Below are 27,388 nucleotides of genomic sequence, written 5' to 3'. Positions count from 1 at the left end.
CTCAAAATGAAACCAAAACATTGAACACATTTTCTTACAACACACAAAAATTTCAAAGTTTTATGTTTTCATTCTATTTCATTCGCCTAATAATGTGCGTGTTCATTTTGACAGTCTGAACAAAGGTATGTTCTTGCTGTAGAGATGACCCAACCAGCTATCAAATTACTATTGTGTAAGCTAAATCGAGTTGTATGAACAGCACTCAATTCAAATCGAAATTTCCTCAATTTATTTTTCTGTTTGAACATAGTATTAAATACGAACGACATTAGCCGTGTTTTTTAACACGCGCGTATACGTTTCGTTTGCGCGTGTTAAAAAACGCCTATCTTCGCTTAGATAATGCTTAGGAGACCCATCTAGCGGCTGTGGTAAAACAACTAGCTACAGCAACAGGGTGTACCGAAAAGCGGAGACGCAACGCTCTGATGGCCATAGGGTATAACATATAGCTGAATCAGTTGCGATGAATTGTGGACACACATATAATACATAGAATTAGTGTACAGGGTGAAACAAAGACACATATTTCAGTTACATCTGAGTATAATGCGTATTGAAATTTAGTAGGACAAAATTTATGCGCAGCAATTTCAGAGGTGTATTTATAGTTTGTCTCTTAGCAGTCAATATAAAGTTTAAGCGTAAACGGATATACGCGTGTTAAAAAACACGGCTATTATTAACATTAACGGTGTCACTTCAAATTCAGTTTCGACTTTATGTAAAATTACCGTAAATTAAATTTTTCTAACTTTTCTATTAAACATATTTTACACGTAGTAAATGAAGACTTTAATATTCCATTCGATGGCATACTGGGTAAAGATTTTCTGAAAATTAACAAATGCATTATTAACTATGAAAGAAATAGTATTTCCTTTTGGGTAGGTAATGAAAAAGTTGCGATACCAATCCTACACGGAACAGAAAGCGACAGTTGTATCATTCCGCCAAGATGTGAAATATTCAGACTTTTTGATTTAGGAGATTCACCAGAGCCACTTTTCGTGGACTCGCAGGAAATTGAAAAAGGTGTTTTCACAGCTAGGTGCATTGCTAATTCCAGTAACCCAATAATTAAAGTTATAAATACCACGGATGATATAAAGTATGTCAAAAGAAAAAGTATTCGGACAGAAAAACTTTCAAACTACAATGTTTATACAATTAACAAGACAGAAACAGAAGACAAACGTACGAAAAAACTGACTTCAATTTTAGAAAATCAAATACCTCAACATGCTCATAGTAAATTAATTGACCTTTGCATAGATTATGCCGACATTTTCGCTCTTGACACGGACAAAATGACTTTAAATAACTTTTACGAGCAAAAATTAAGACTGACAAACAACGAACCGGTATATGTTAAAAACTATAGATTGCCATACTCTCAACGCGAAGAAATAAATCGCCAAGTAAATAAATTGTTAGACAATGATTTGATTGAACCCAGTTATTCGAATTACAATAGTCCTTTGATTGTAGTCCCAAAGAAACATAAAAATGGTCAAAAAGCTTATCGTATGTGCGTATATTTTCGCGCAGTAAACAAAAAACTCATTGCGGATAAATTCCCACTAGCTAGAGTTGACGATATTTTAGACAATCTCGGTAGAGCAAAATATTTTTCCACATTAGATCTTTTCAGGATTTCATCAAATCCCCTTGCATCCTGACTCTCGTGACATTACGTCTTTCAGCACTGACCGCGGCGCATTTAGATGGAAAGTGCTTCCATTCGGCTTAAATATAGCACCAAATTCATTCTCACGAATGATGACCATAGCTTTTTCGGGTATACCACCCAATGTCGCATTTTTGTACGTCGACGATATTATCGTCATAGGGTGTAGTGAAGCACACCACATTAAAAATCTTTCAAAAGTTTTCTATACTTGTAGGTCTTTCAATCTCAAATTTAACCCAAATAAATGCAACTCTTTACGACCAGAAGTAACATTTTTAGGTCACAAATGTTCAGCCAAAGGTTTGTTGCCAGACGACTCTAAAATAAACGCAGTTAAAAAGTATACAAAACCGACTGACAAAGACGCGGTACGACGATTCGTCGCGTTTGCAAACTATTACAGACGGTTTATACCTAATTTTGCGTCTCTGGCAGCGCCTCTAAATCGATTAAGCAGAAAAAGAGTTGAATTTGTATGGGATGTAGAGTGCGAAAGAGCATTTTTATCTTTGAAAGCAGCGTTACTTTCACCAAAATTACTTCAATGTCCAGATTTTACTAAACAATTCATTATTACAGTTGATGCTTCCACAACTGGATGTGGCGCTATTTTGAGTCAAGAACAACAAGGTAGTGATTTACCAATTTGTTTCGCTTCTAAAGCATTTAATAAAGCCGAACAGAAAAAACCCATTATAGCTTTTAGCCATTTACTTTGCAATCAAGCAATTTCGACCATATGTGTATGGTACGCATTTCATTGTAAAATCAGACCATAAACCTCTAGTATAATTATTCAATATGAAAGACCCATCTTCAAGACTTTCAAGAATAAGACTGGAACTATCTGAAGATAACTTTACTATTGTATATATAAAAGGTAAATCAAACGTTTGTTCTGATGCACTATCGCGTATAACAATCGATGAGATTAAAGAAGCTAACAAACAAATTTTGGCAGTACAGACAAGAGCCATGACAAAAAAGGCAAACGACAAAAATTTACATAGGAAAATAGACAAAAACGACGGAAAACAAATTACTTTACATGTCTACGACAAATTTTCATTTAATTTTTCGAAAAAAGTCCCACGAATAAGATCCGCAATTACGTACGATAAAAATAATAAAACAACAAATTTAAGAATTTTTGCGCATATTAAACATAAGAAACTGGAGTTACTTAGTTTTGAGCTTGTTAACGAAATAATGACTTTAGAGAAATTACTTTCGAGGCTTGAATCAGAAGCCGGCAAACACAAAATTAAGCAAATTAAATGGCCTAAAAACGATATTATGTTCGAACATTATACTATTACAAATTTCAAAAATATTGGAAATAAAATTTTAAAATCTTTAGAAATTATACTAACAGATCCAGTGGAGACAGTAACAGATGAAGATACAAAATTAAAACTACTGAAAATTTACCATAATGATCCCATTTCTGGTGGACATTGCGGAATGAAAAGACTTTACGCAAAATTGCGAACAAAATTTTTTTGGAAGAACATGACTCGTGATATATCGAAATATATCAAAAATTGTAAAGATTGTTTTTTAAACAAGGTTAAGCCTAAAGCAAAAGAAAAACTTGTTTTAACACCAACTCCTTGTAAACCATTCGATATACTAGTAATTGACACAATAGGACCCCAGCCTGAGTCCAAATATGGTAACAAGTTCGCACTTACCATGATTTGCGACATGACTAAATACCTGGTTACAGTCGCTGTACCAGACAAATCGGCAAAAAAAATCGCTTCAGCTATTTTTGAAGGATTCATTTTAACTTACGGCACAATGAATGCCATAAAATCAGATTTAGGTACTGAATTTAAAAATGAATTATTCGAAGAATTAACAAAGCTTTTAAATATTCAACATAATTTTTCAACTGCATACCATCATGAAACTGTTGGCACGATTGAACGTATTCATAGAGTTTTTAATGAATACTTACGTGCATATTTAATAGATACTTTTTCTGATTGGGATGTTTATTTAAAATACTTTACTTTCCTACACAATACTACGAGTAGAACAGTTTTCGACAACCAATTTTCGCCTTACGAGTTAGTCTTTGGGAAAAAGGCAACTTTGCCTAATGAATTAAGTAAAGAAAAAATTGACCCGATCTATAATGTCGAAAACTATGCCAAAGAAGTTAAGTTTAGGATGCAGAAAACGCACAAAATGGCACAAAATCTGATTAATAAAAATAAATTACAAAGTAAAAATCTGTACGATAAAAAGGCACGACCTTTAGTTGTCAAAATCGGAGATAAAGTACTTTTACAAAAAGAACCACATCATAAGCACGAAAATATTTATCAAGGTCCGTTTATTATAACTAAAATTAACGAACCTAATGTAACTATTTTCGATGAAGTTTAAAACAAAGAAAAAGTGGTACATAAAAACCGCCTTAGTAAAGTAAATTAACATTACTTTAATACCTTGATAAAACGTTAAATTCCATTGAAAAATAAATCCAAAATTTTCTTACTAGAATTTAAGCAGCCAAAAAGGCGTAAAAACTGTTAAAACAACAAAAAAAGAGGAAAAAAAGCACAAAATTTTGTATATTCAAAAAATTTTTTTTTTTATAAAATTGTCCGTAACACAAAAATACATACTTAATATGTAATACAAAATGTAAAACTTTAAATTGAATATGTAAAGCACAAATATTTACAAAAAAAACATTCAACATATTTTATCGTAAATTAAAATATTAGTAATATTTATACCTTTTATTTAAGTTACAATGAACTATAAAAATGTAACTACAATTTAAATATTCGATGTATAAAATCTTTTTCAATTATTAATAAAAATGGTTCCGAACCAACGAATTAAAAAGGGGAGGTAAACCCTAATATAAATATATATTCGTTTGTTCGCAACAATTTTTATAAGTTTTTGGCCAAAGAAGAATGTGACAAACTTGATCACTTTGTCAATTCTTCTTTTCCCCAAAAAGGATGATGTAACAGAGCCATAATAAATAATAAAATGTCACCCTGTAATCAAGTTGCCGCAACACCCGTTGTCTACCCACGGGTGTGGAACAACTTGAACACAGAGCAATTCGGCTCTGAATATTTCAATATAAATTTGGACATACACGAGATAACGCAACTAAGTAAAAGTAAAATCGTTTTGCGAAACTAAAAGCTCGTAAAAATAAAAGTACACAGTTTAAAGAAAAGAACATTTATTATATGTTAAAAACATGAATGAATAAATTATTAAAAACCTGACAACGACTACCTTTGTTTTATGTGGAGTGTGTTGCGACGTGCAAGAGCACATCCATTTTTCGGAGGTTCATACAATGAACTTTTATAATGTTTTCTGCTTTCTCTGCTTCAAATAGTTGCGGAACTATTTAAGTTCAATATCAGTGATGCCAATCCGCTGCATTTTTTTATTAATATCTCTCTATCCACCGTTTCAAAAGCTCTTTTGAAGTCAAGGAAAACTGAAACCACTACTTTTTTGTTGTTTAGCTCTTCTTTCCAATCAGATATCACCAGTTACGTTCCATTGAGACTTGAGCGAGATACGGATAGAAATTTAACATGCAAATGCAACAACGTTGTGTTCCTGATATTTATCTGGTTCAATTTCTGATCCGTATAGCAGTTCTGTTCGTTTCGTTTTCTGTAGTAGATTTTTTGACAGCTAACCACTTTTGAGTTAGTAGCACTCATAGCTCAACTGTATGGTTGGCTCATCTCTACAGCAATAACATACCTTTGTTCACATTGCCAAAATTAGCGTGTTGGTGTTAGACGAATGGAATGGAATGAAAACATAAAACTTAGCAGAATTTGCAAGTAGTAAGAAAATGTTGTAAATTCGTTGGTTTCTTTTTAAGTTTGCCATCTCCTGACAATCCCTACTCCAGTGAAATGAAAAAAATAAAATCAGCTGGTGAGATGAGCCAACCATATAGTTGAGCCATTGTAGCACTGAACTAAATACGTGTACATTTGTGTATACATAAAAGATCTCGTCATATTTAAAAGTAAAAACACTGAAAGAGTAAACAACTTGAAGATGATGTAAAGAAAATAAATAGTTTGCTTACGTGCGAAACTATTTAAATGTTAATAATTCTATCAGTATCTTAAAAATTTTTTTACGTTTCTTCTTATTTTCTACAAAACAGATGTTTTATATTAGTGCTGCCAGCTCTCATAAAGTTGATCCAGATCGTTCCAATGAGATTTGAGCCAGAGCCAGAGCTCGATAAACCAATGGAACGGCCCAACTAAGTTCAGCGCTGTCTCACAGGAATGTTTTTTCCTAAATCCTGACTGTTAGTAGACTAGAATATTATTTAAGTAAATATTTCCACATCCACCTCAACTATTGCATTATAATAATTTTTGTGACTAATGGTGATTTCTTTTCTACACCAAAATGTCGCCTTTCAGCGGCAAACATTTTTAAGATTCTCACTTCGCCCTGTGAAATTATAGCCACTTAAAATGTTCAGTGCCACCCTGCGTGACTTGAAAAGAACAAAAATTGTAACCATTTTTACAAAAAAATGCAGTTCGTGTGTTTGTTCGCTGTCAACTGTGATCGCAAATTGCTTTTGAGTGAGGCATGATGCGACACATATTTACATATATAGCATTCGCTTCAGCTTCGTTTGATCCATAGCATTCGATTCAGCTCCGTGTGATTCATCAGCTAATTGACAAGGCTGTTTTCTGCACCATCAATGGCAGTGAGGCCAAGTAATGTTGCATTATTCGCCATTTTTAGGGGTAGGTTGTTGAGAAAAGATAATGATGTCCTCTATTGAGGCTAAGCTGATTTTACAACAGAACACAACTTTTTCAAGGGTTGGCGTGAAGGAGAATTGCCATTTCTGGACACTCTGGTAATAAAAAACAACAACCACCTCACGTTCGATTAGTATAGAAAGCCTACTGCCTCCGGTAGATTATTAAACTTTTATTCGAAACACGACAAGTCTGCAATTGTAAATACGGCCAAAAATTTCGTAAGACGTGTTCTCACAATTAGTGACGCGATGTACCATAAGAAAAATATTGAAATAATTCAAAAAGTTCTTGAAAATAATGAATTTCCTGCTCAACTTATAAAACAATTCATACATAGCCATTTCAAGACGACTAGAGACAAGAAAGCCAAACCAGATAAAATATATAAATCCACCACTTTTGTACCAGGTTTGTCGAATAGGATAAAGCATTCGAATTTGTACGACAGGGAAAAATTTCAAATTGCCTTCACATATAACAACACTTTACAAAAAATATTTACAAATACAAAAAGCAAAATCGGAAAATATGAGAAATCTGACGTTATATATAAAATTAAATGCAACGGCGACGGGTCCCACGTATGCAATAAGGTATATGTGGGGACAACTAAATCCAAACTAAAGACAAGGATTTCCGCTCACAAATCAAACATAAAAAATAGGGACCACACTAATGATAACAAAACGGCCCTCACTCAGCATTGCAAAACAACTGGACACTCTCCGGATTTCGATGAGGTAGAAATTCTACAACAAGAAAAACATTATACGAAACGCTATATTTTGGAGATGCTTCACATCATCGGCACACCCAACGATAAAAGAATGAATTTTAAGTCAGACACAGACCAATGCGCTCACGCATACCGACAATTGGTAAAGCAAAATTGCAAAAATTAATGCTGAGAGTGTTATACAACAACATTTACCTGGTGGGAATTTAATACATACTTATGCTATGGGTGTCGCTCACAGTTTAACTTTTTATGCTATATTGTTGTTAGTTAAGAATTTTGTTTATAATTACGGTTCTTTATTTGTTTACTTTTTATGTTTATTTTCGTTTTTGTCATATCAAATTTTAAATTAGTCGATCTGGTACATCCAACGATGTAAGTCAAATGTATACATGTACTTTTATGTTTTTTATTATAATACTTGTATTTTTGTATTTCTAGTCCTGAAGATGACTGCTAATTGAAGTCGAAATATCGATAAATAAAAAACGACAATATATAACATATACAAATAAACAGTTTTATTTGTTTGTTATTTAATATTGTATGGCCTCGAGCTCGACAATTTACAAACATAAATTTATTTTAGTCTTTTTTCTCAAAGTTAACTCCTATTATATTAGGAATTCAATAACGTATTATCACATTATTTGTTACATTTTGTGAAGCGCGAACAAAACACTTTATTTTGCACAACTTTTTATTAATTTTTTAAAATGCTTTACCACAATTTTCCTGCTCGAAAAATGTGTACAAGGTTTTCACGTCTGCTCGCTGCTGTTATATATATGCATATAGCTGTTAGGATTCTTAGGTTATCTTTCGAAAGGCCTGTTAATGCCCTATATCGAGTTGTGTTGTAACCCCCTAACAGTAACTTAGATTGTCTAAGGCCTGGCATATTACGCCAGTGTTCTTCCCTCTTTTCCCTTTCTTCTACTATTAGATGCTCTCTAATTTCCTGTGGGCCTACTGGCAAGAACGGCCCAAGGCCCAAAATCGCCTTGAGGGCGGCCTGACTGTCACTGTCACTGAGTATGGCAATTGTTTCATTGGAGTATTCGCGCTGAAGGTTCAGGTATGGCCTAGTAGGTTTCATGTAGGGAGGGCGGTATAGCCTAGTAGGTTTAATGTAGTCATACCAAAACGTTCCCGAGATGGTCGGGCTAGTACATTTATGGTGTTTGTTACCGGAACGTACCGGATATGCATCCGGCAAAGGACCATCAAGATCGATAACACTCCCCAAGGCCTTCGCCGAGTGTCGTTATCGCTACAACAACAACACCAGCTTCAAGCCAGTATATACACTAGTACCGCGGAAGAAGACTCAGACTCATTAAAATAAATTTTAAATTACTGGCAGTACTTCAACTTTCCTAATGGTGCGTTCTTTCTAAAATTTGTAATCAAGTTATTCTAACCGAAGCCCAAGGAAACCAGCACAATTTGCCGAAGTGGCCCAAAAAAAAAGTTAGTTTGTGTCACTCTAAATACTCTCTGAAGCTCTATTATTTTTATATGTATATACTTTATTTAAAGCGATTTAAACTATATACTATATTTTTTTTTTTGAAAGAAAAAACTTGTTTTGGAATACCCAAAATGTGTAAACTATTGTAAGTGTGAATTTCAATGTTCCAACATAAAATGTCTTTTGTATACATAAATGCATTTTAAGAAATTAATTACACGGAAGGCACGTTCTACAATAACGTACAACATCTTCCAACAGCTGCACAAGTATGCACCTTTAAGTAGCCTATGATTAGAAGAATATTTATAACTAGTAACTAAGAAATTTCGTAAATACACTTAAGTGCATGGCCCGAATATAATTGTACAAATTTAGCAGGTAGATGTTTTGCCATTCTGGCAAAGATTTACAGCATCCGCGGCTAATAGACGCAAAGCTTTTGGAAAAGCAAAATGTTCAGCAACATGTATGCGATTTGTTAAACTTTCTTCGGTGTCATTTTGTAAGATTGGTACACTAGCTTGTACAATAATTGCACCAGTATCGACGCCCTGCAAGCAACAAACAAATGTTTATTAAATAATCAAGTCAGTAAAATTTTGCATATTGCTCCTAGTTTACCTCATCCACAAAATGTACTGTACAGCCAGACTCCTTATCACCTGCTTCCAGTGCCTTCCTTTGCACTTTTAAACCTGGATGTTTTGGTAGCAGTGAAGGGTGTATATTCACGAGACGGCCCTTCCATTGCCGCACAAATTTCTCACTCAATATACGCATAAATCCAGCCAAACACACCAAATCCACTTTGTACTCCATTAGAATGCGACTCACTTCTGCGTCGAAGTCTTCACGTTTTGCATATAACTTATGCGATACCACAAATGCAGGTATTCCAACTTTTTGCGCGCGTTCAATACCCATAACATCGGGCTTATTCGATATAACTAATACCACATCGGCATGCACACCCTGCGATGTATCACGACAAGCATCGATGAGTGCTTGTAAATTGCTACCATTGCCAGATATGAGTACTGCAACACGTTTACGTGGTTTACTTTGTAATTGTTGTACACTTTGTAAACAACGTTTGAAATTTTTCACAACAACTTGAGGTTCGTCGGGGTTACTGCGTTTATAAACCACACCCACACGTGTAGCACGTTCACTATATTCAAGATCCGCTAAAATTGTGTGCTCATGCTCGGGTGCAATTACCAAAATAATACCCAAACCACAATTATACGTACGCTGCATTTCGGCGGGTGTTACATTGCCTTGCTCGGCTAGCCAACCGAAAACTGGTGGTATATTCCATGCTGTGGCATCTAATTGTACAGATATGTTTTTTTGTAATACGCGTGGAATATTTTCTGTTAGACCACCACCGGTAATATGTGCTAAGGCTTTTATATGACCTTGTTGTATAAGCGGTAAAAGTGCTTTGACATAAATGCGTGTTGGGGTGAGGAATTCTTCGCCGAAAGTGCGATTACTAAATGGTGCTTTATCTTGAAAAGTGACACCTGCACGTTTCATAATGGTATGTACCAAACTAAATCCATTGCTGTGTACGCCTGAGGACGGTAGACCGATGAGTACGTCGCCCTCGCTTATATCATCGGTGCGTGGCAGTAGGCGATTATATTCGGTGATGCCTAGTGAGAAGCCAGCGAGATCATAGACATCGGAGGGATACAGCAAGGGCACTTCGGCAATATGTGTCTCTGGAAAGTACAAAGAGATAATGTAGCAAATAATGTGAAATGCAATGTTCTCTTTTGTATTTTTTTGTCTTAATATAGACTTTTATCTTAAATTTTTGCCTTTTCTTAACATTCACTTCTAATCTTTCCCCACTTACCAACTAAACTGCTGCCCGCTTGTGATGCTCCTTCAATTATACCACTTGTTATTGTTGCCGCCATTTCCTCCACCAAGTCACCGCATGTATAGTAGCTTGAAAAAGTTAACGGTTCAGCACCATTACACAAAATATCATTCACGCACATCGCCACCAAGTCGATACCCACAGTTCCATTACGCTCAGTCTGCTGTGCAATCGTTATTTTAGTACCCACACCATCTGTACCCAACACAAGTACGGGATCCTTATACAAAGTTGGTATGGGCGTTAAACGTCTACCTAATTTTGTGGTATAAGATTCATTTCGCTGCTGCGTCATTGCTGCATCGCACAGCTCCAATCCCAAATCGCGTTGATGTGGCTCATCCAATGTACGTGTATTTCGTTCTGATAGGCCACCAAAACGATCAGCTAATTTTTGCAAACCTTCCACAAAATTACGCACTTCAATTTGATGCTTTTGATGACAAGTCTGTAGCTTACGTTTCAATACACCAAATACTTTAGCACCTGATCCTAAAAGCTTTTTCCAAATAGTACATTTTTTTGGTACAATCAACACCAAACCAATACCGCAGTTCAGATTATCTAAAAGAGTTTGTGTACTTAAACGTAGCTTTGCGGCCAACCAACCGTAGATGGGAGGTATTTTGAGATCACCAAAATCTAGAGAGATTTCATGATCCGGTGGTATAATACGTTGCACATCTGGCAGTAAGCCCGTAGTAATGTGTGATATGGCTTTAATTTCGCATTCCCTTAAGAGGGAGAGTATTTCATTAACATAAATACGTGATGGTTCACATAGTTCTTGACCTAAAAAAAATTAAATAAATTTTTCTTATATTTTAGTAAAAGCATTGTCATGCCCTATGTAAAGGCACGTAAAGAGAGATACCATTTATCCAATAAATGATGAAATTCATTATACACACAAGTTATATTACAAGCTTATGACGTTGAGAGAGATTATTATACTATTTCTAAATTTATCTTTTTTATCTTACCTAATGTTTTACTGCCACTGCTAAATTCGCACTTCTCTGACAAATCAGTGTCTGCCATTTCTAGCTGTTTCAGCAAAGCATGAAAGCCTGCACAGTGTAGGCCATTCGCTGGCAATGAGATCAGCAAATCACCTTCTTCGTACTGCTTAAATTTCGGCAACTCCTTGCCTGCCTCTAGAATACCCACACAGTAACCAGCAACATCATATTTACCCACCTCATACACAGACGGCATTTCAGCAGTTTCACCACCTATACATGAAATAAAAAGGAAAGATTTGAATAGGAGGCCCGAAATGGTTTCAGATATTAATGCGGTACCTTCCGGTGACAGGCACCATTAGGTTAGGTTAGGTTGCGAGGGCTGAGCTGGACACTATGGTAACAGCTCACTACTTAGGCCACCAATGGGCCCATTGTAATACCCTATACGGTCTCAAAGAGGACCCCTACCCTGCCTAAAGCGGGTCAAACCACTTCGTGGAATTTATGTATTTTGCTAGAGCCTTGACTTCATAGCTAGAGACCTCAGCAAGGTCATGTAGAAAAGGTTTACCAAGGATGGCCAACCTACTCCTACTAAGCGCTGGACAATGGCAGAGAAGGTGCTGGACACTCCCCTGTTGTTGTTGTTGTAGCAATGCTCGCCCCACCTAATAGCCGCGACCGATCACAAATTGTCATCAACATCCTCCAACGACCGGACAGATAGGCCTTGACGTTCTAAGACATTGTCCCTGCGGTCGATGCCAGGATCAAATATATAATATTGCACAGAGTGGTGTATGATAAACGCGAGACCGCCTCCATTTCCGCTCTCGCGGTCTTTCCTGTGGACATTATACCAAGAGCAGATGTGCAATGCAGATCTTGCTGTGAGTTTAGTCTCTTGAATCGCAGCAATGCGGATGCTGTGCCGCTTCATGAAATCGACTATCTCCGTAATCTTCCCAGTTAGTCCATTACAGTTTAACTGCAGAATTCTGAAGTGCATAAGGGGAGACGCCGCCACTCTGGGGGTGAGTGAGGGTTGTGGAAGGTCAGGACGCAATTGCTGTTGTGGCCCTGGGACTGGGCGTCCTTGGGCAAGCATTGGGGTACCCGGATGATTTGGGTTTGCGACCTGGCAACATGGCGCGATGAAACCCGTGGGGGGGTTGCCGTCGCGGAGCCCAGAACATCTAGGAAAGTGGCACCACCCAAGGCAAGAGCTGCATTGGGCGGATGTCGCAAACCTATATATTCTGTGCTGGCAGACGGTGCAAACGGAGGTAGGGACTAAGAGTCTGTTTCCTTGACCTGCACGATTGCTGCCGGAAAAGAGGGGGGAAAAGACGGGGGCGGATGCTCAGCATTGCTACCAACTCTACTACGAAGGTAGTAGGTATGAGTGGTATCAGCTGTTTGAGTTGTTGGCGCCGTGGGGCGCGAGCAGCAGCGGGTACTTGTTGTGGCTTGCTGAGCAGCGGGGCTGCTGGAAGGTAGTGGGGGGCGGGGGGCTTTGGCGTAGACTACGGGACGCCCTTGGGCGTGAACAGCAAGGAGCCACAAAATATTTATAAAAGTTACGTGGACGTCGGGTTTTGGGATCAAGCCCAGAACAACCTGTCCGATGCAACCATCCCTTGCACGAGACATACTGAACAGAGTATGACCGTCCTAAAAAGATTATTTTCTGGCAGATGCAGCAAAACCATTTCTCAGGACCGGGGTCAGGAGACGGACCCGGATTGGATTCGATGCCTTCCCGGAGTAAGAGAATATGGAGCAGTCCTGTTGTTGTTGTAGCGATAAGGTTACTCCCCGAAGGCTTTGGGGAGTGTTATCGATGTGATGGTCCTTTGCCGGATACAGATCCGGTACGCTCCGGTAGCACAGAACCATTAAGGTGCTAGCCCGACCATCTCGGGAACGATTTATGTGGCCACATTAAACCTTCAGGCCATGGAGCAGTCCTGCTGCAAGGAGCTGCTGGGAGGATGACAATTTGTGGGAGGGACGCAACAAATTAAATGGGGTCACACTGAAATGACAGTCCTTCATTGGGAAAAATCCCGAGTCGCTCCGGTAGATAGAACCGACTGCCTTGGGAAGCGCCCAAGGACGCTCCCCTCCTCTTCTGTACATCTGCAGCTGCGACAATAGTCGAAGGTCGTTACTCCCATTCATCATGCGTGCCTATTAAACAATGCCCTGTTAGAACCCTAATCAGGGACGATAGAACTGATTTGTTTAAAATCAGAAGCGCTCTTGTGCGCCCCTTGTCATATGAGGGCCACGTTAGCCTGGATATCTCACACGTTGATATGGCTGACCATAGTCCATTTGCAATTCTTATAGTGCTTGTGTTACCACGAAGCCTGAAAGTGGCCGTGGGTATACCTACCGAATAATTTCCCGGAAGGATATGGTCGGTGGTGCCTCTTCTGGCCAGCTCGTCTGCTCTGCAGTTGCCTTCAATATCCCTGAGCCCAGGTACCCATATAAGGCTGATACTGAAGTGCTGAGCCATCTCGGTAAGAGATCTGCGGCATTCAGTGACCGACTTTGCGTTGTCGACGAATGAGTCCAGGGCCTTTGATGCGGCCTGGCTGTCTGAGAAAATAAGCACCCGTTTACCATCCTTAGGCATATACCCGAGATGATTCACAGCCCTGTGTATTGCCAGCATTTCCGCTTGGTAAACACTACAGTGATCTGGTTGGCGAAAATAGACCTCTAGACCCTGATCCGTTGAAAAGAGGCCTGCTGCCACCTTCCCGTCAAGCTTAGAACCATCCGTGAATATGTTGATGGCACCCGGTACCGTATGTTGTCTGGTATTCCAGTCTTGTCGCGATGGTATATATATACTATAGTTTTTAACGAATACGTTCTTTGGCGTGAGTGCGTACCGGTATTGGGACTGTGGCGTTCGCGCCCAGAATTGTTGCGTGTCCACTACATCCATTTGACCAGAGACCTGTTTCCCTTATGCGTAGGGCGGCGACGACCGCTATTTCCTTCGCCACCAGGTCAAGAGGTGGAAGGTATAGCATTGTGTTGAGTGCTTCAGACGGAGTGGAGCCGAGCCCCGGTAATGCAGAGCTCCGAACTCCGTTGCAAGGATTTTAAGATAGGTACTTTTAGCTAGTGCAGGCCACCAGACCAAGGCACCATAAAGAAGAATCGGCGCACAATTCTTGGCGGTGTTAGAGTTGGTACTTTGTACCTCCTCGTGAAGAGCACAAGCAGGGTTTTATCCGGGTTGACTTCCAAACCTGTGGGTGGTGCCCAGTGCGAAATTTTGGATAGTGCCCTTCCATTAGGTTGCAAAGAGTTTGCGGAAATTTCCCCCGCATCGTGACGCAGATGTCATCTACATACGCGATCACTTGGTGACCTTCTGCCTCCATGAGGCGTATTAGTTGGTTGACGGTAACCACCCAAAGTAGCGGAGAGAACGCCGCCCTGCGGAGTTCCTCTGCCGACCGGTCTGCGAATGGCGCATCAACCTAGCTCAGTTTTAATCTGCCTACGCGTAAGCACCATTAAGGTACGAACGATTTAATATGACCACATTGAACATCCTAACCCTTTCTAGGAGACACTAAGGTTCTGGGAGAGCAAAGCATCAAGCCTATAAGCTTATGACTTACGTTAAATGCTACAATTTTATGTTGGTTACAGAATGTTACAATACTTGAGTACCTGCTTACACAGCTGGGTATACAAATTAGTTTTCTTATATACTCGCACAAAGGAATAAGCTTTAAAATTCGCTGCCAATTAACTCACCTAATAGCGCACAATTTGCAGCACGACAGCCCTCTGACATGCCCTTAACAATTTGTGCGGCTACAGGCACTTGCAATTTACCACAAGCTATATAATCCAGAAAAGCAACTGGCTCTGCACCGGATTCCAGCACATCATTGACACACATTGCAACCAAATCATATCCAATACTTTCGTATATTTTTAGCTCAAGCGCTAGCTTAATTTTTGTACCCACACCATTGATGGCTTCACATATGACCGGATTTTTATAGTCAAGCTATGAGTATAAGAAGTGCTACGTTTTAGTATCTACTGCCGCACAATAATTGCACAAGACCAGTGCTCACCTCATTTAAGCGAAATAAGCCACCAAATCCACCCAGACCACCAACGACGCCAGGTCGTTGTGTGCCGCGTGACAATGGTTTTATTCGTTGTACCAAATCATCGCCAGCATCAATGTCAACGCCACTGTCCTTATAGGAGAGAGCATGTAGCGTTGGTGCATATGCCTTAAGCCTGTCGATTAAATAAAACAACAATTAAATTAGTTTTTTCTTTTTCAATTTTTGCATACAAAATATTTATTAAATTTACAGATATGTACATACATATGTTCGTGCAGTATATCCTTATAATCCATCAAGTAAGTACCCAATGTTGTTATACAAAACAAAACTACGCATTATGAAGGTCATTCGTTTTTGTTGTTGAATAAACATCATTTTTCACTTCACAGCTTCATGAAATACACTGGTTTGCAGACTTGACTTGGTTCTTTAAATCCTGAATATACTTTAATTTAAGGTCTATAGTTAATTAAATTAAAAGTTATTGATATGAAATAATGCAATTGGAATGTTTGTAGAACACGCTTTATGTATGAAACGGTGGTGCTGATGGTTTGTACAAACCGAGTTTAGGGTTGAAATTTAGAAATATCGATAACTGTTTTTTTATCGACTCATAATTGAGGTGATTGCGAATTTAAGGGTTATTAGTTTTATTTTTTTGGCAATCTGGGCACTCGCAATGTTTTTACGCGAATAAACATGCGCAGTTATAATCTTGAGTGAACAGTTCTCTCGATTACGACGAGGGCGGAAACTGTTATTCCTTTTATAATATAAGTGATTTCAAAACTATTAATTTGGACTTTTAATATATTTGGATCAAGATAAAAATTATTTTCGGACTTTTATTACCTGAGTCCGATAGAACTAGTTAAACTAGGACTTTTAAAAATAAAAGTTCGGAAATAAAAGTTAAAAAATTTTAATTCGGATAAGCCGTTTCTTTGTTATCAAGCCGGTCTTTTATTTTGGCCTTAAAAAATAAAAGTCCGGATTTAACTTTTATTTCCGGACTTTTATTTTTAAAAGTCCGAGTTTAACTAGTTCTATCGGACTCAAAAAATAAACATACAGATTTTACTTTTATATGGGGACTTTTATGGAAAAAGTTCGAAAAATAAAAAGGATGCATGATTCGACATGATATTGCTATAGGGATACCTGTGAACTCAAACCGAGGACAATTTCACCGAGGACAATTTTTTGACCAGGAATTTTTCGACTCGGAAAAAAAATTATTATTTTCCGTCGCTGATTAAGGCCATTATTATCTTGGGTTAGGGGGCTTAGAATATACCCACGGCAGGTATGCACATCGTAAGAGGCAACTAAAATACCCAATTGTCAACCTCATCTACACGTGACGAACACTGTTTCTTAAGCAGCAGAGTATCTAGCGATCATAAGTTCCTCATGGATCTAGAGGGTGGGATGACCTAGAAGGTTTCATGTGGTCATACTAAATCGTTCCCGAGATGGTCGGGCTGGTACCTTAATGGTGCTTGTTACCGGATCTGAATCCGGCAAAGGACCATAAACATCGATGTAACCTTCGGGGAGTGTCCTTATCGCTACAACAGCAACATCTCGTCTTAAGGACTATGATTTCAACGATATATTTGGTAGCACTTCGTCGATTGTGTTTGTATGTCATAAAGTTGGATTTCCAATACCTCCACTCGAAAACATTTATTTCCATGTTGGATGCCCTAAGTGCGTGTCGGATGGGTCACATTCTAGCAACCAGATATTACAATCTTAATCCACATTGAACTACTTAGGTCCCGTTTTTCAGTGCGAGTCTAAACTCCAGTTAAAGGAGAGCCCACTCACAGCAAATTTGTATGATATCGAACAAAGTGGAAAGATTAAACTCCAGTCAACTTTAACTGGAGTTTAAACTAGCACTAAAAAACCGGACCTTACTTTCCCATAACTAAACTAGGAACAAACGAATGTGCTTCCCTAATATACCCGTCAAGCTATTAATAGAACGTGTCCCTTTGATGTCAGTCGCCTATCCTGGATGTCGACAAAGATAGTAATAAAGCGATAACGGTACATTCATGTTTTCATTACTAATTGGCGCTTAACCGTAGTGTGGTGATAGCATGCTCCGCCTGCCACACCAAAGATCCTGGGTTCGATTCCCGGACAAAGCAACATCAAAAGTTTAGAAACAAGTTTTCTCAATTATAAAAAAGTCCTTCTAAGTGGCGTCGCCGCTAGGCAATGATTTTGCAAACACTCCGAATGTATTTCTGCCATGAAAAGTTTCTCAGTGAAAACTCATCGGTCTTGCGGATGCCGTTCGAAGTCGGCGTAAAACATGTAGGTCCCGTCCAGCCAATTTGCAGGAAAATTATAAGGAGCACGACGTAAATTGGAAGAGAAGCTCGGCCTCAAAACTCTTCGGAGGTTGTCGCGCCTGGCATATTTTACTTTTATCTATTAAAGGCAGTAATCCCGACCTTGCGATACCTGACACCAATTGGGAGCCACAATTAAGATCAAGTCTTCCGCCACCTGTCTCTCGCAACACATTGCAGGTTGTTGTTGTTGTAGCAGTGCAGGTCTCCCCTCCTCTTCTACTCATGATGGAACTATACAAGGTGGCAGCACGGGACAGCTGATTGTGTACTTTTTATACTCAGTTGAGCAGAGCTCACAGAGTATATTAACTTTGATTGGATAACCGTTGGTTGTATAGGTAGGTATAAAGGAATCGAGATAGATATAGACTTCCATATATCAAAATCATCAGTATCGAAAAAAAATTTGATTGAGCCATGTCCGTCCGTCCGTCTGTCCGTTAACACGATAACTTGAGTAAATTTTGAGGTATCTTGATGAAATTTGGTATATAGGTTGCTGGGCAATCATCTCAGATCGATATTTAAAATGAACGATATCGGATTCTAACCACGCCCACTTTTTCGATATCGAAAATTTCGAAAAACCGAAAAATGCGATAATTCATTGGCAAAGACGGATAAAGCTGTCCGTTAACACGATAACTTGAGTAAATTTTGAGGTATCTTGATAAAATTTGGTATGTAGGTTCCTGGGCACTCATCTCAGATGGCTATTTAAAATGAACGATATCGGACTATAACCACGCCCACTTTTTCGATATTGAAAATTTCGAAAAACCGAAAAAGTGCGATAATTCATTACCAAAGACGGATAAAGCGATGAAACTTTGTAGGTGAGTTGAACTTATGACGCAGAATAGAAAATTAGTAAAATCTTGGTTAATGGGCGTGGCACCGCCCACTTTTAAAAGAAGGTAATTTAAAATTTTTGCAAGCTGTAATTTGGCAGTCGCTGAAGATACCATGATGAAATTTGGCAGGAACGTTACTCCTATTACCATATGTATGCTTAATAAAAATTTGCAAAATCGGAGAACGACCACGCCCACTTTAAAAAAAATTTTAAAGTAAAATTTTAACAAAAAATGTAATATCTTTACAGTATATAAGTAAATTATGTCAACATTCAACTCCAGTAATGATATGGTGCAACAAAATACAAAAATAAAAGAAAATTTCAAAATGGGCGTGGCTCCGCCCTTTTTCATTTAATTTGTCTAGTCGAATAAAAACATACAAATCCTTGTGAAATTTGGTAGGGGCTTAGATTCTAGGACGATAACTGTTTTCTGTGAAAAAGGGCGAAATCGGTTGAAGCCACTCCCAGTTTTTATACACAGTCGGTCGACCGCCCTTCCACTCGGCCGTTAACACGATAACTTAACGATTTTTATATCTTTACTAAACTCAGTTCACGTATTTACCTGAACTCACATTGTATTGGTATAAAAAATGGCCGAAATCCGACTATGACCACGCCCACTTTTTCGATATCGAAAATTTCGAAAAATGAAAAAAATGCCATAATTCTATACCAAATATAAAAAAAGGGATGAAACATGGTAATTGGATTGGTTTATTTACGCAAAATATAACTTTAGAAAAAAACTTTGTAAAATGGGTGTGACACCTACCATATCAAGTAGAAGAAAATGAAAAAGTTTTGCAGGGCGAAGTCAAAAGCCTTTGGAATCTTGGAAGGATAACTGTTTAGCTAAGCGGTGGGGCAGTTAAGGGCGAGCAGTTTAGTGTGAGTTATAAGGGAGTAATTTGATGTGCTTGTATGCGTGTGAGTTGTGGCACACTGGATGACTTACCCGACTCACACGTTTGGGGTTGCGGGTTCAAAGCCCACTGCAAGCATTTTTTAAATTTATTATCTTTTTTTTTATTTTTTAAATTACTATTTTAATGGACTGTATGTTATTTTATTTTGTTTATGGTGTATTTAAAATACGGGACGATGCAAAGCATCGGTACACCTTATTTATGATATCTTTATTTTAATGTATTTGTTTGTTATTTTTAAAATTTATTTAGAGTGAGGTCACTATGTACCTGTTACACCTTGTATTTATTCATTGGGGGCGAGCACTGGGGGCTCCAAGGTATTGGCTGCGGGATGAGCCACCTTGTTTTGCTTTGAAAAACCCCTTGTATTTATTCATTGGGGGCGAGCACTGGGGGCTCTGAGGTTTCGCTCTAATGAGCCACCTCATCTTCTATTTGAAGAACCTCTTGTATTTATTCATTGGGGGCGAGCACTGTGGGCTCTGAGGTTTCGCTCTAATGAGCCACCTCATCTTCTACTTGAAGAACCCTTAAACAATGTGATATGGAGGCGAGCACTGGGCTCTGAGGTATTGGCACCCCATCTTCTACTCGAAGAACCTCAATTTTAAATTAAAAACTAAAACTATATCTTTAGAATATTTCACTAACAAGTTGAGAATTACAAGCACACTCAATGGCTAATGAAACAAACGAAAGGAAAAAAGTCATAGTTTAAGTCGTTTAAACACTGTTCGTGATATTACTATATATAAATAAATTAGCGGTACCCGACAGATGATGTTATGGGTCACCCTGGTCCACATTTTGGTCGATATCTCGAAAACGCCTTCACATATAAAACTGCAACCACTCCATTTTAAAACCCTCATTAATACCTTTAATTTGATACCATATTGTACAAACACATTCTAGAGTCACCCCTGGTCCACCTTTATGGCGATATCTCGAAAAGTCGTCCACCTATAGAACTAAGGCCCACTCCCTTTTAAAATACTCATTGTCACCTTTCGTTTGAGACCCATATTGTACAAACAAATTCTAGAGTCACTCCTGGTTCACCTTTATGGCGATATCTCGAAAAGGCGTCCTCCTATATAACTAAGGCGCACGCCCTTTTAAAATACTCATTGACACCTTTCATTTGATACCGATATCGTACAAACAAATTCTAGAGTCAGCCCTGGTCCACCTTTATGGCGATATCCCCAAATGGCGTCCACCTATAGAACTATGATTCCCTCTTAAAATACTCTTTAATACCTTCTATTTGATACACATGTCATACAAACACATTCCAGGGTTACCCTAGGTTCATTTTCCTACATGGTGATTTTCCCTCATTTTGTCTCCTTAGCTCTCAGCTGAGTATGTAATGTTCGGTTTCACCCGAACTTAGCCTTCCTTACTTGTTATTTTATTTGATACATCAACTTCCGGCGCAGTACGATTTTGACATTACCCCATCGAATTTACAAAAACAAAGTACATGGAACTTTTATTTCTGGTTGTAGGTATGTCATAATGCTGCCACCTTGTATAGTTCCGCCATGCTTCTACTTATCACGAGTGTTGAAATACTTTATGGGCTGAAGCGTCTTCCTACATTCGCATAACATGGCCTAGCCAACGCAGTCTTTATATGCTGCGCTATGTTCATATCTCAACATAGCTCATACAGCTTGGCATTAAACTTCCGTCAGTACACGCCGTTGGTATCACGTGAATTTCGTATTTCCGGAAACTTCTCTCCCAAACACTTAATACCTTCCATGAATCCGAGCCATACATAAGTCGTTGCATCCAATCAAGTAAATAAGTAGCATGAATTTAACGGTACTTTACGGTATACGCCACCATCCCCTTGATATCCTAGGCCTACATCCATCTATTGCTATATTCATTAACAAAAAAAAAAATAGTTCTACGCATACGCAAGCGACTACGTGGTGTGGAGATAGCGTGCTCGCCTTCCACAATGAGGGTCCTGGGTTCAAGTAGCCTGAAAAGGAACAAAAAAATACTTTAAAAACAGTTTTCAACTTGAAACGCCCGACGGACCTGGTTTACACTACGACGGACTTGGTAAACACTTGAAGTATATTTCTGTCATTTCTCAGCAAATGCCGTTCGGAGTCGACTTAACATACAGAGATCATGTCCCGCTAACTTGTAAGAAAAATAAAATATTAGCACGACGCAAATTTGCAGATAATCTCTGCCTAAATCTCCTCGAATACATTTCCAGACCATCCTAGATCGCACGTTATACTCAGGGCTTTAATAGCAGCTGAGCTATGCGAGTAGATGTTAGATTCTTTAAACGTTGAACCACTGAGTAGCATCCTGTCCAACGCATACTTGATCCCGCGGATCTTCCGCTTGGAAGACGCTACCCCCCACCAACCTCCTCGTCTACCTTTCGTCTACTCCTCGAGAATTCGAGGTGGAGCTTGCCGAAAACAACCCTAAATATCCAGTTGAGAAGTAATATTTTCTCTTGACGAAGATACATAGGTCACGCTTCATAAGTCTTTTTATCATGGCTGTTTTGATGTATGGCTTTGAGTAATTGATGATGGAAACATTAGATTAGGGATGTAGTTGTTCGCATAACGGTACCCCGTAACGGCATAAACTAATCGAGATAGATATAGACTTCTATATATCAAAATGATGTGGGCGAAAAAAGAAATTCATTTAGCCATGCCCGTCCGTCCGTCCATTCGTCCGTCCGTAAACACGATAACTTGAGTAAATTTTGAGGTATCTTAATGAAATTTGGTATGTAAGTTCCTGGGCACTCTTCTCAGATCGCTATTCAAAATGAACGAAATCGGACTATAACCACGCCCACTTTTTCGATATCAAAAATTTCGAAAAACCAGAAAAGTGCGATAATTCATTACCAAACACGGATAAAGCGATAAAACTCGGTAGGTGGGTTGACCTTATGACGCAGAATAGAAAGTTAGTAAAATTTTGGACAATGGGCGTGGCACCGCCCACTTTTAAAAGAAGGTAATTTAAAAGTTTTGCAAGCTGTAATTTGGCAGTCGGTGAAAATAACATGATGAAATTTGGCAGAAACGTTACTCTTATTACTATATGTCTGCTTAATAAAAATTAGCAAAATCGGATGACGAACACACCCACTTTTTTAAAAAATATTTTGAAAGTCAAATTTTAACAAAAATTGAATATCTTTACAGTATATAAGTAAATTATGCCAACGTTCAACGCCAGTAATGATATGGTGCAAAAAGAAATACAAAAATAAACGAAAGTTTCAAAATGGGCGTGGCTCCGCCATTTTTCATTTAATTTGTCTAGAATACTTTTAATGACAAAGTCGAACAAAAATTTACCAATCCTTGTGAAATTTGGTAAGGGTATGGCTTCTATGACGATAACTGTTTTCTGTGAAAATGGGCGAATTCGGTTGAAGCCACGCCCAGTTTTTATACACAGTCGACCGTCTGTCCTTCCGCTCGGCCGTTAACACGATAACTCGAGCAAAATTCGATAAAACTAAACTTAGTTCTCGTTGTTATCTGAACTCACTTTATCTTGGTAATAAAAATGGGCGAAATCCGACTATAACCACATCCACTTTTTCGATATCGAAAATTTCGAAAAATTAAAAAAATTCCATAATTCTATACCAAATACCAAAAAAGGGATGAAACATGGTGATTGGATTAGTTTTTTGACGCAAAATATAATTAAAAAAAAAAAAAGTAAAACGGGCGTGACATCTACCATATTATGTAGAAGAAAATGAAAAAGTTCTGCAGGGCGAAATCAAAAGCCCTTGGAATTATGACAGGAATACTGTTTGTGGTTTTACATATATAAATAAATTAGCGGTACCCGACAGATGATGTTCTTGGTAACACTGGTCCACATTTTGTCCGATGTCTCGAAAACGCCTTCACATATACAACTTAGGCCCACTCCCTTTTAAAACTCTCATTAATACCTTTAATTTGATACCCATATCGTACAAACACATTCCAGGCTTATCCTAGGTTAATTTTCCTACATGGTAATGCTCCCTTATTTGACAAAGGATGAAGGAAAATCGTTCCAAAAAACGTCATTCTTGGTCTACAATTTCGTCGATATTTCCCAAACGTATGTGATATGGAATTAAAAACCACTTATAAACCATCTAAGAAACCCTACGAAACCAACGTAGCTGAGCTCTTAGCTGAGTATGCAATGTTCGGTTACACCCGAACTTAGCCTTCCTTACTTGTTTTCTAGTCGAAACAATTCGTCTACACCTTTCATTATCAATTAAGCATATAACTAGACGGGCTAAATATCTGACGCAGCGATAATCTATAAAATCCCAGTTGGCGTGCTTGAGAACGAATACCCAAAAATGGGTGCAGATGAAGAAATCGAAATTGCAAGCCTAGGCAGCATTCCACCTTCAACTTCATCGAAGCTGTTACATCAGTTGTCGCCACAATTGTCTTAAGTAATGCGTAATCTCTTTTGTCATATAAATACTTACAAATCTAAACTACTGAGAGCCGATTTCTCTACATATTGTATTGCATTGTTTGAGAAACCGACCCTTGATACGTATGGAGTCTTCATTTAATAATTACGTTTTGAATGCCTTTTGCGCAATATCACTACGGAACTGGGCATCTGCTCCGACAAACGTAATGCCTTTACACATTTTAGTCGCAACTGAAGCTGCCTTTCGTAAATCCGAACGCAATGCTACAGCTATCAATACACGTCCACCATTAGTTAGATATTCACCAGATTTTCCTACCGCGACGCCACTATGGAAGATCAATTCATTAGTCGTATTCGCTGGTATACCTTTTGAGAGGAGAGAGAAAAAAGTAATTCGTAAAATTTAATATTAATCGGTTTGTAAAACGATTTTGTACCCTCAATAATGCAACCCTTTGTCGAAGCTTCTGGATAGCCAGCACTGGCCATGACCACACCCACAGCACTTACATCCTTACGCCATTCCAGCGTTATTTCCTTTAAACGATTCTCAACACAAGCGCTCATTACAGCATACAAATCAGTCTCGAGTAATGGAAGTATGACTTGAGTTTCCGGATCACCAAAACGACAATTGAATTCCAACACCTTGGGACCATCCGAGGTCAACATTAGGCCAGCATAGAGTACACCACAATAGTGTATACCCTCTTGGCGCAGCGCATTCACTGCTTTTTGTAATATAGCTCGATTGATGCGTTCCAAATCGTCGGGTGGTATTAATGGACAAGGACAGTAGGCGCCCATACCGCCAGTATTTGGACCCTCATCTCCATCACGCAAACGTTTGTGATCTTGTGCGGGCAGCATTGCTTGCGCATGTTGTGTATCAACAAATGCCAACACAGAGACTTCCTCGCCAACCAGCAGCTCCTCAATAACCACTGTTTCGCCAGCACTACCAAATTTGCGTTGTCCCAAAATCTCTTCCACAGCCTGACAGGCTTCAGCTTTATTTGCTGCTACTACGACACCTTTGCCGGCAGCCAAGCCTGCAGCTTTGACTACGAGCGCTTTGTATGGAGCACTAAAGAGAAATACAAATTAGATTGAATTATATTAAGATTAGAAAATAAGCAATGACTATATTTAGGGGTAGGAAATATGATTGAAAGAGAAAATTCTAGGAATTCGTATCTTAGATGGTTGCCTGCCAAAAAGGAAAAGTGTGCGACTTATAAGTTGTTGTTGTTATTGTAGCGATAAGGTTACTCCCCGAAGGCTTTGGGGAGTGTTATCGATGTGATGGTCCTTTGTCGGATACAGATCCGATACGCTCCGGTAACACAGCACCATTAAGGTGCTAGCCCGACCATCTCGGGAACGATTTATATGGACACATTAAACCTTCAGGCCATCCCTCCCTCCCCACCGCCAAGTTTCATGAGGAGCTTGGGGTCGCCAGAGCCTCGTCTGTTAGTGAAACAGGATTCGCCAAGGATAGGTGAGGCTGACAATTGGGTTTGGAGAAGCTATATATTGCGCTCTGAAAGGGTTGCGCTACACAGCCCCTTGAATCTGGTATTTTAGTCGCCTCTTACGACAGGCATACCTACCGCGGGTATATTCTGACCCCCTAACCCGCTGGGGTGCGACTTATAAGTCGCATAAGACACCAACACAACTGAGATATTTTTACTGTAGTAGGTTAAATTCATACTTAGTGAGTCCAGTCTCAGACGTTACCCACTAATCTCACGCAACTACTGGACTAGGCTCACGCCTGTGGTCATTTGTTCACATACTCACTGAAACTCATTCAGTGTATACCACTTTCTCTATGGTCTAATCCGGCCAACACAATGCGTCTAAGTAAACTAACTGTAGATGGCTGGGATATCTTGGTCGATTTGGTGAACCAGACTTTGTGTTTCTAACCGAGCATTAAAAACTTAGAATACCTCAAAAGCATAAGAAAATTAGGGAAAAAAGTCGTGTTCAAACCAATTTCCAGAGGAAGACGACCTTTGAGAAGCTTTAAACATTTCATGGACTGATAAAAATCATAGATGCTTCAGTGTCCAGATTTACGAAATTTATCACTTCTTTTGCATTTTACCTAATTCTTGCCCACCAATGCTCGAGGTCTTACTGCAGGAGCTCTCTAGAAGCTCCTACTTTTGTGGAGTCAGTAACAGTCTTCCCATAGCATGGGGACGAACATTTATCACCATGTCGCACCTGCTCCTTGCGAAGAAGCGTGAGTTTAGATGAGGAGGTATGTCGTGACAGAGTAAAGTAAACGCATTCGAAGAAGCAATGCACACCATCACAAATTGAGCATTCGGTCCATCAACCTATATTATCTATCAGTTTAGAATTGGTTCAAATAGAAATTAAGTCCAAGTTTTAGAACCGGAACAACAGAAATTGCTCTCTTGGTTATTTAAATTTTATATTTCTTAACCCTGCGAGCAGATTTAACATTTTTGCATTTCCTGAACGAAATGTTGTTGTTGTTGTTAACGATAAAGACACTCTCCGGGGGTGTTATCGATGTTGATGGTCTTTTGCCGGATATAGATCCGGTACGTTGCGGTAACAAAGCACCATTAAGGTACTAGCAGGGCCGTAGGGAGAAAATCCGGGCCCGGGACTAAACAATTTACGGGCCCCCCTATAAAAAATCCACTAATACATTTGATTAACTTGAATTAATGACGTTTCACTCATGAATCATTATTGATGGATTACATCAACAAAATTTTTGTTTCAAATAATCTTTTCTAGTTATTTGGTAATATTTTAATACATTTCTGATAAATTTAATGATGATTATAAATTTTAATTATTCAATATAGAAGGTTCGGATATCTAATGGTGGCTCTTCTTGCTTTTTTCGCTGCAAAATTTTTTATAATAATATCAAAATTTAACTGTCTTGCCAAAAAGGATTCAACACAAAGCTGGGCAAGTCCTAAAATTCTCTCTTGAGAAGAACACGATCTATGAAAGTTTTTGATTCTTGCAAGGA

The 27,388-nt window shown here is 38.7% G+C and overlaps 1 protein-coding gene across 3 annotated transcripts in view; it reads right to left on the bottom strand.

Moving 5' to 3' along the window:
• Positions 1 to 8,750: 8,750 nt before the first annotated feature.
• Positions 8,751 to 27,388, bottom strand: part of Gart (trifunctional purine biosynthetic protein adenosine-3 Gart) — a 39,540-nt gene continuing 20,902 nt past the window's right edge. For all 3 annotated transcript variants that reach the window (XM_067765175.1, XM_067765176.1, XM_067765174.1), the window contains 8 exons: positions 24,792 to 25,441; positions 24,498 to 24,720; positions 15,704 to 15,875; positions 15,375 to 15,633; positions 11,598 to 11,849; positions 10,588 to 11,406; positions 9,342 to 10,450; positions 8,751 to 9,271 (listed from right to left, as the gene is read on the bottom strand). In XM_067765175.1, coding sequence (XP_067621276.1) covers positions 9,092 to 9,271; positions 9,342 to 10,450; positions 10,588 to 11,406; positions 11,598 to 11,849; positions 15,375 to 15,633; positions 15,704 to 15,875; positions 24,498 to 24,720; positions 24,792 to 25,441 — 3,664 coding nt within the window. In that variant the 3' untranslated portion in view covers positions 8,751 to 9,091. The remainder of the gene's footprint in view (positions 9,272 to 9,341; positions 10,451 to 10,587; positions 11,407 to 11,597; positions 11,850 to 15,374; positions 15,634 to 15,703; positions 15,876 to 24,497; positions 24,721 to 24,791; positions 25,442 to 27,388) is intronic.

The sequence above is a fragment of the Eurosta solidaginis genome, chromosome 2, assembly GCF_040869045.1.
Source record: "Eurosta solidaginis isolate ZX-2024a chromosome 2, ASM4086904v1, whole genome shotgun sequence".
Classification (NCBI taxonomy): Eukaryota; Metazoa; Arthropoda; class Insecta; order Diptera; family Tephritidae; genus Eurosta; species Eurosta solidaginis.
The sequence above is the reverse complement of the archived record's forward strand: the minus strand, read 5'-3'. Positions and strand labels throughout refer to the sequence as shown.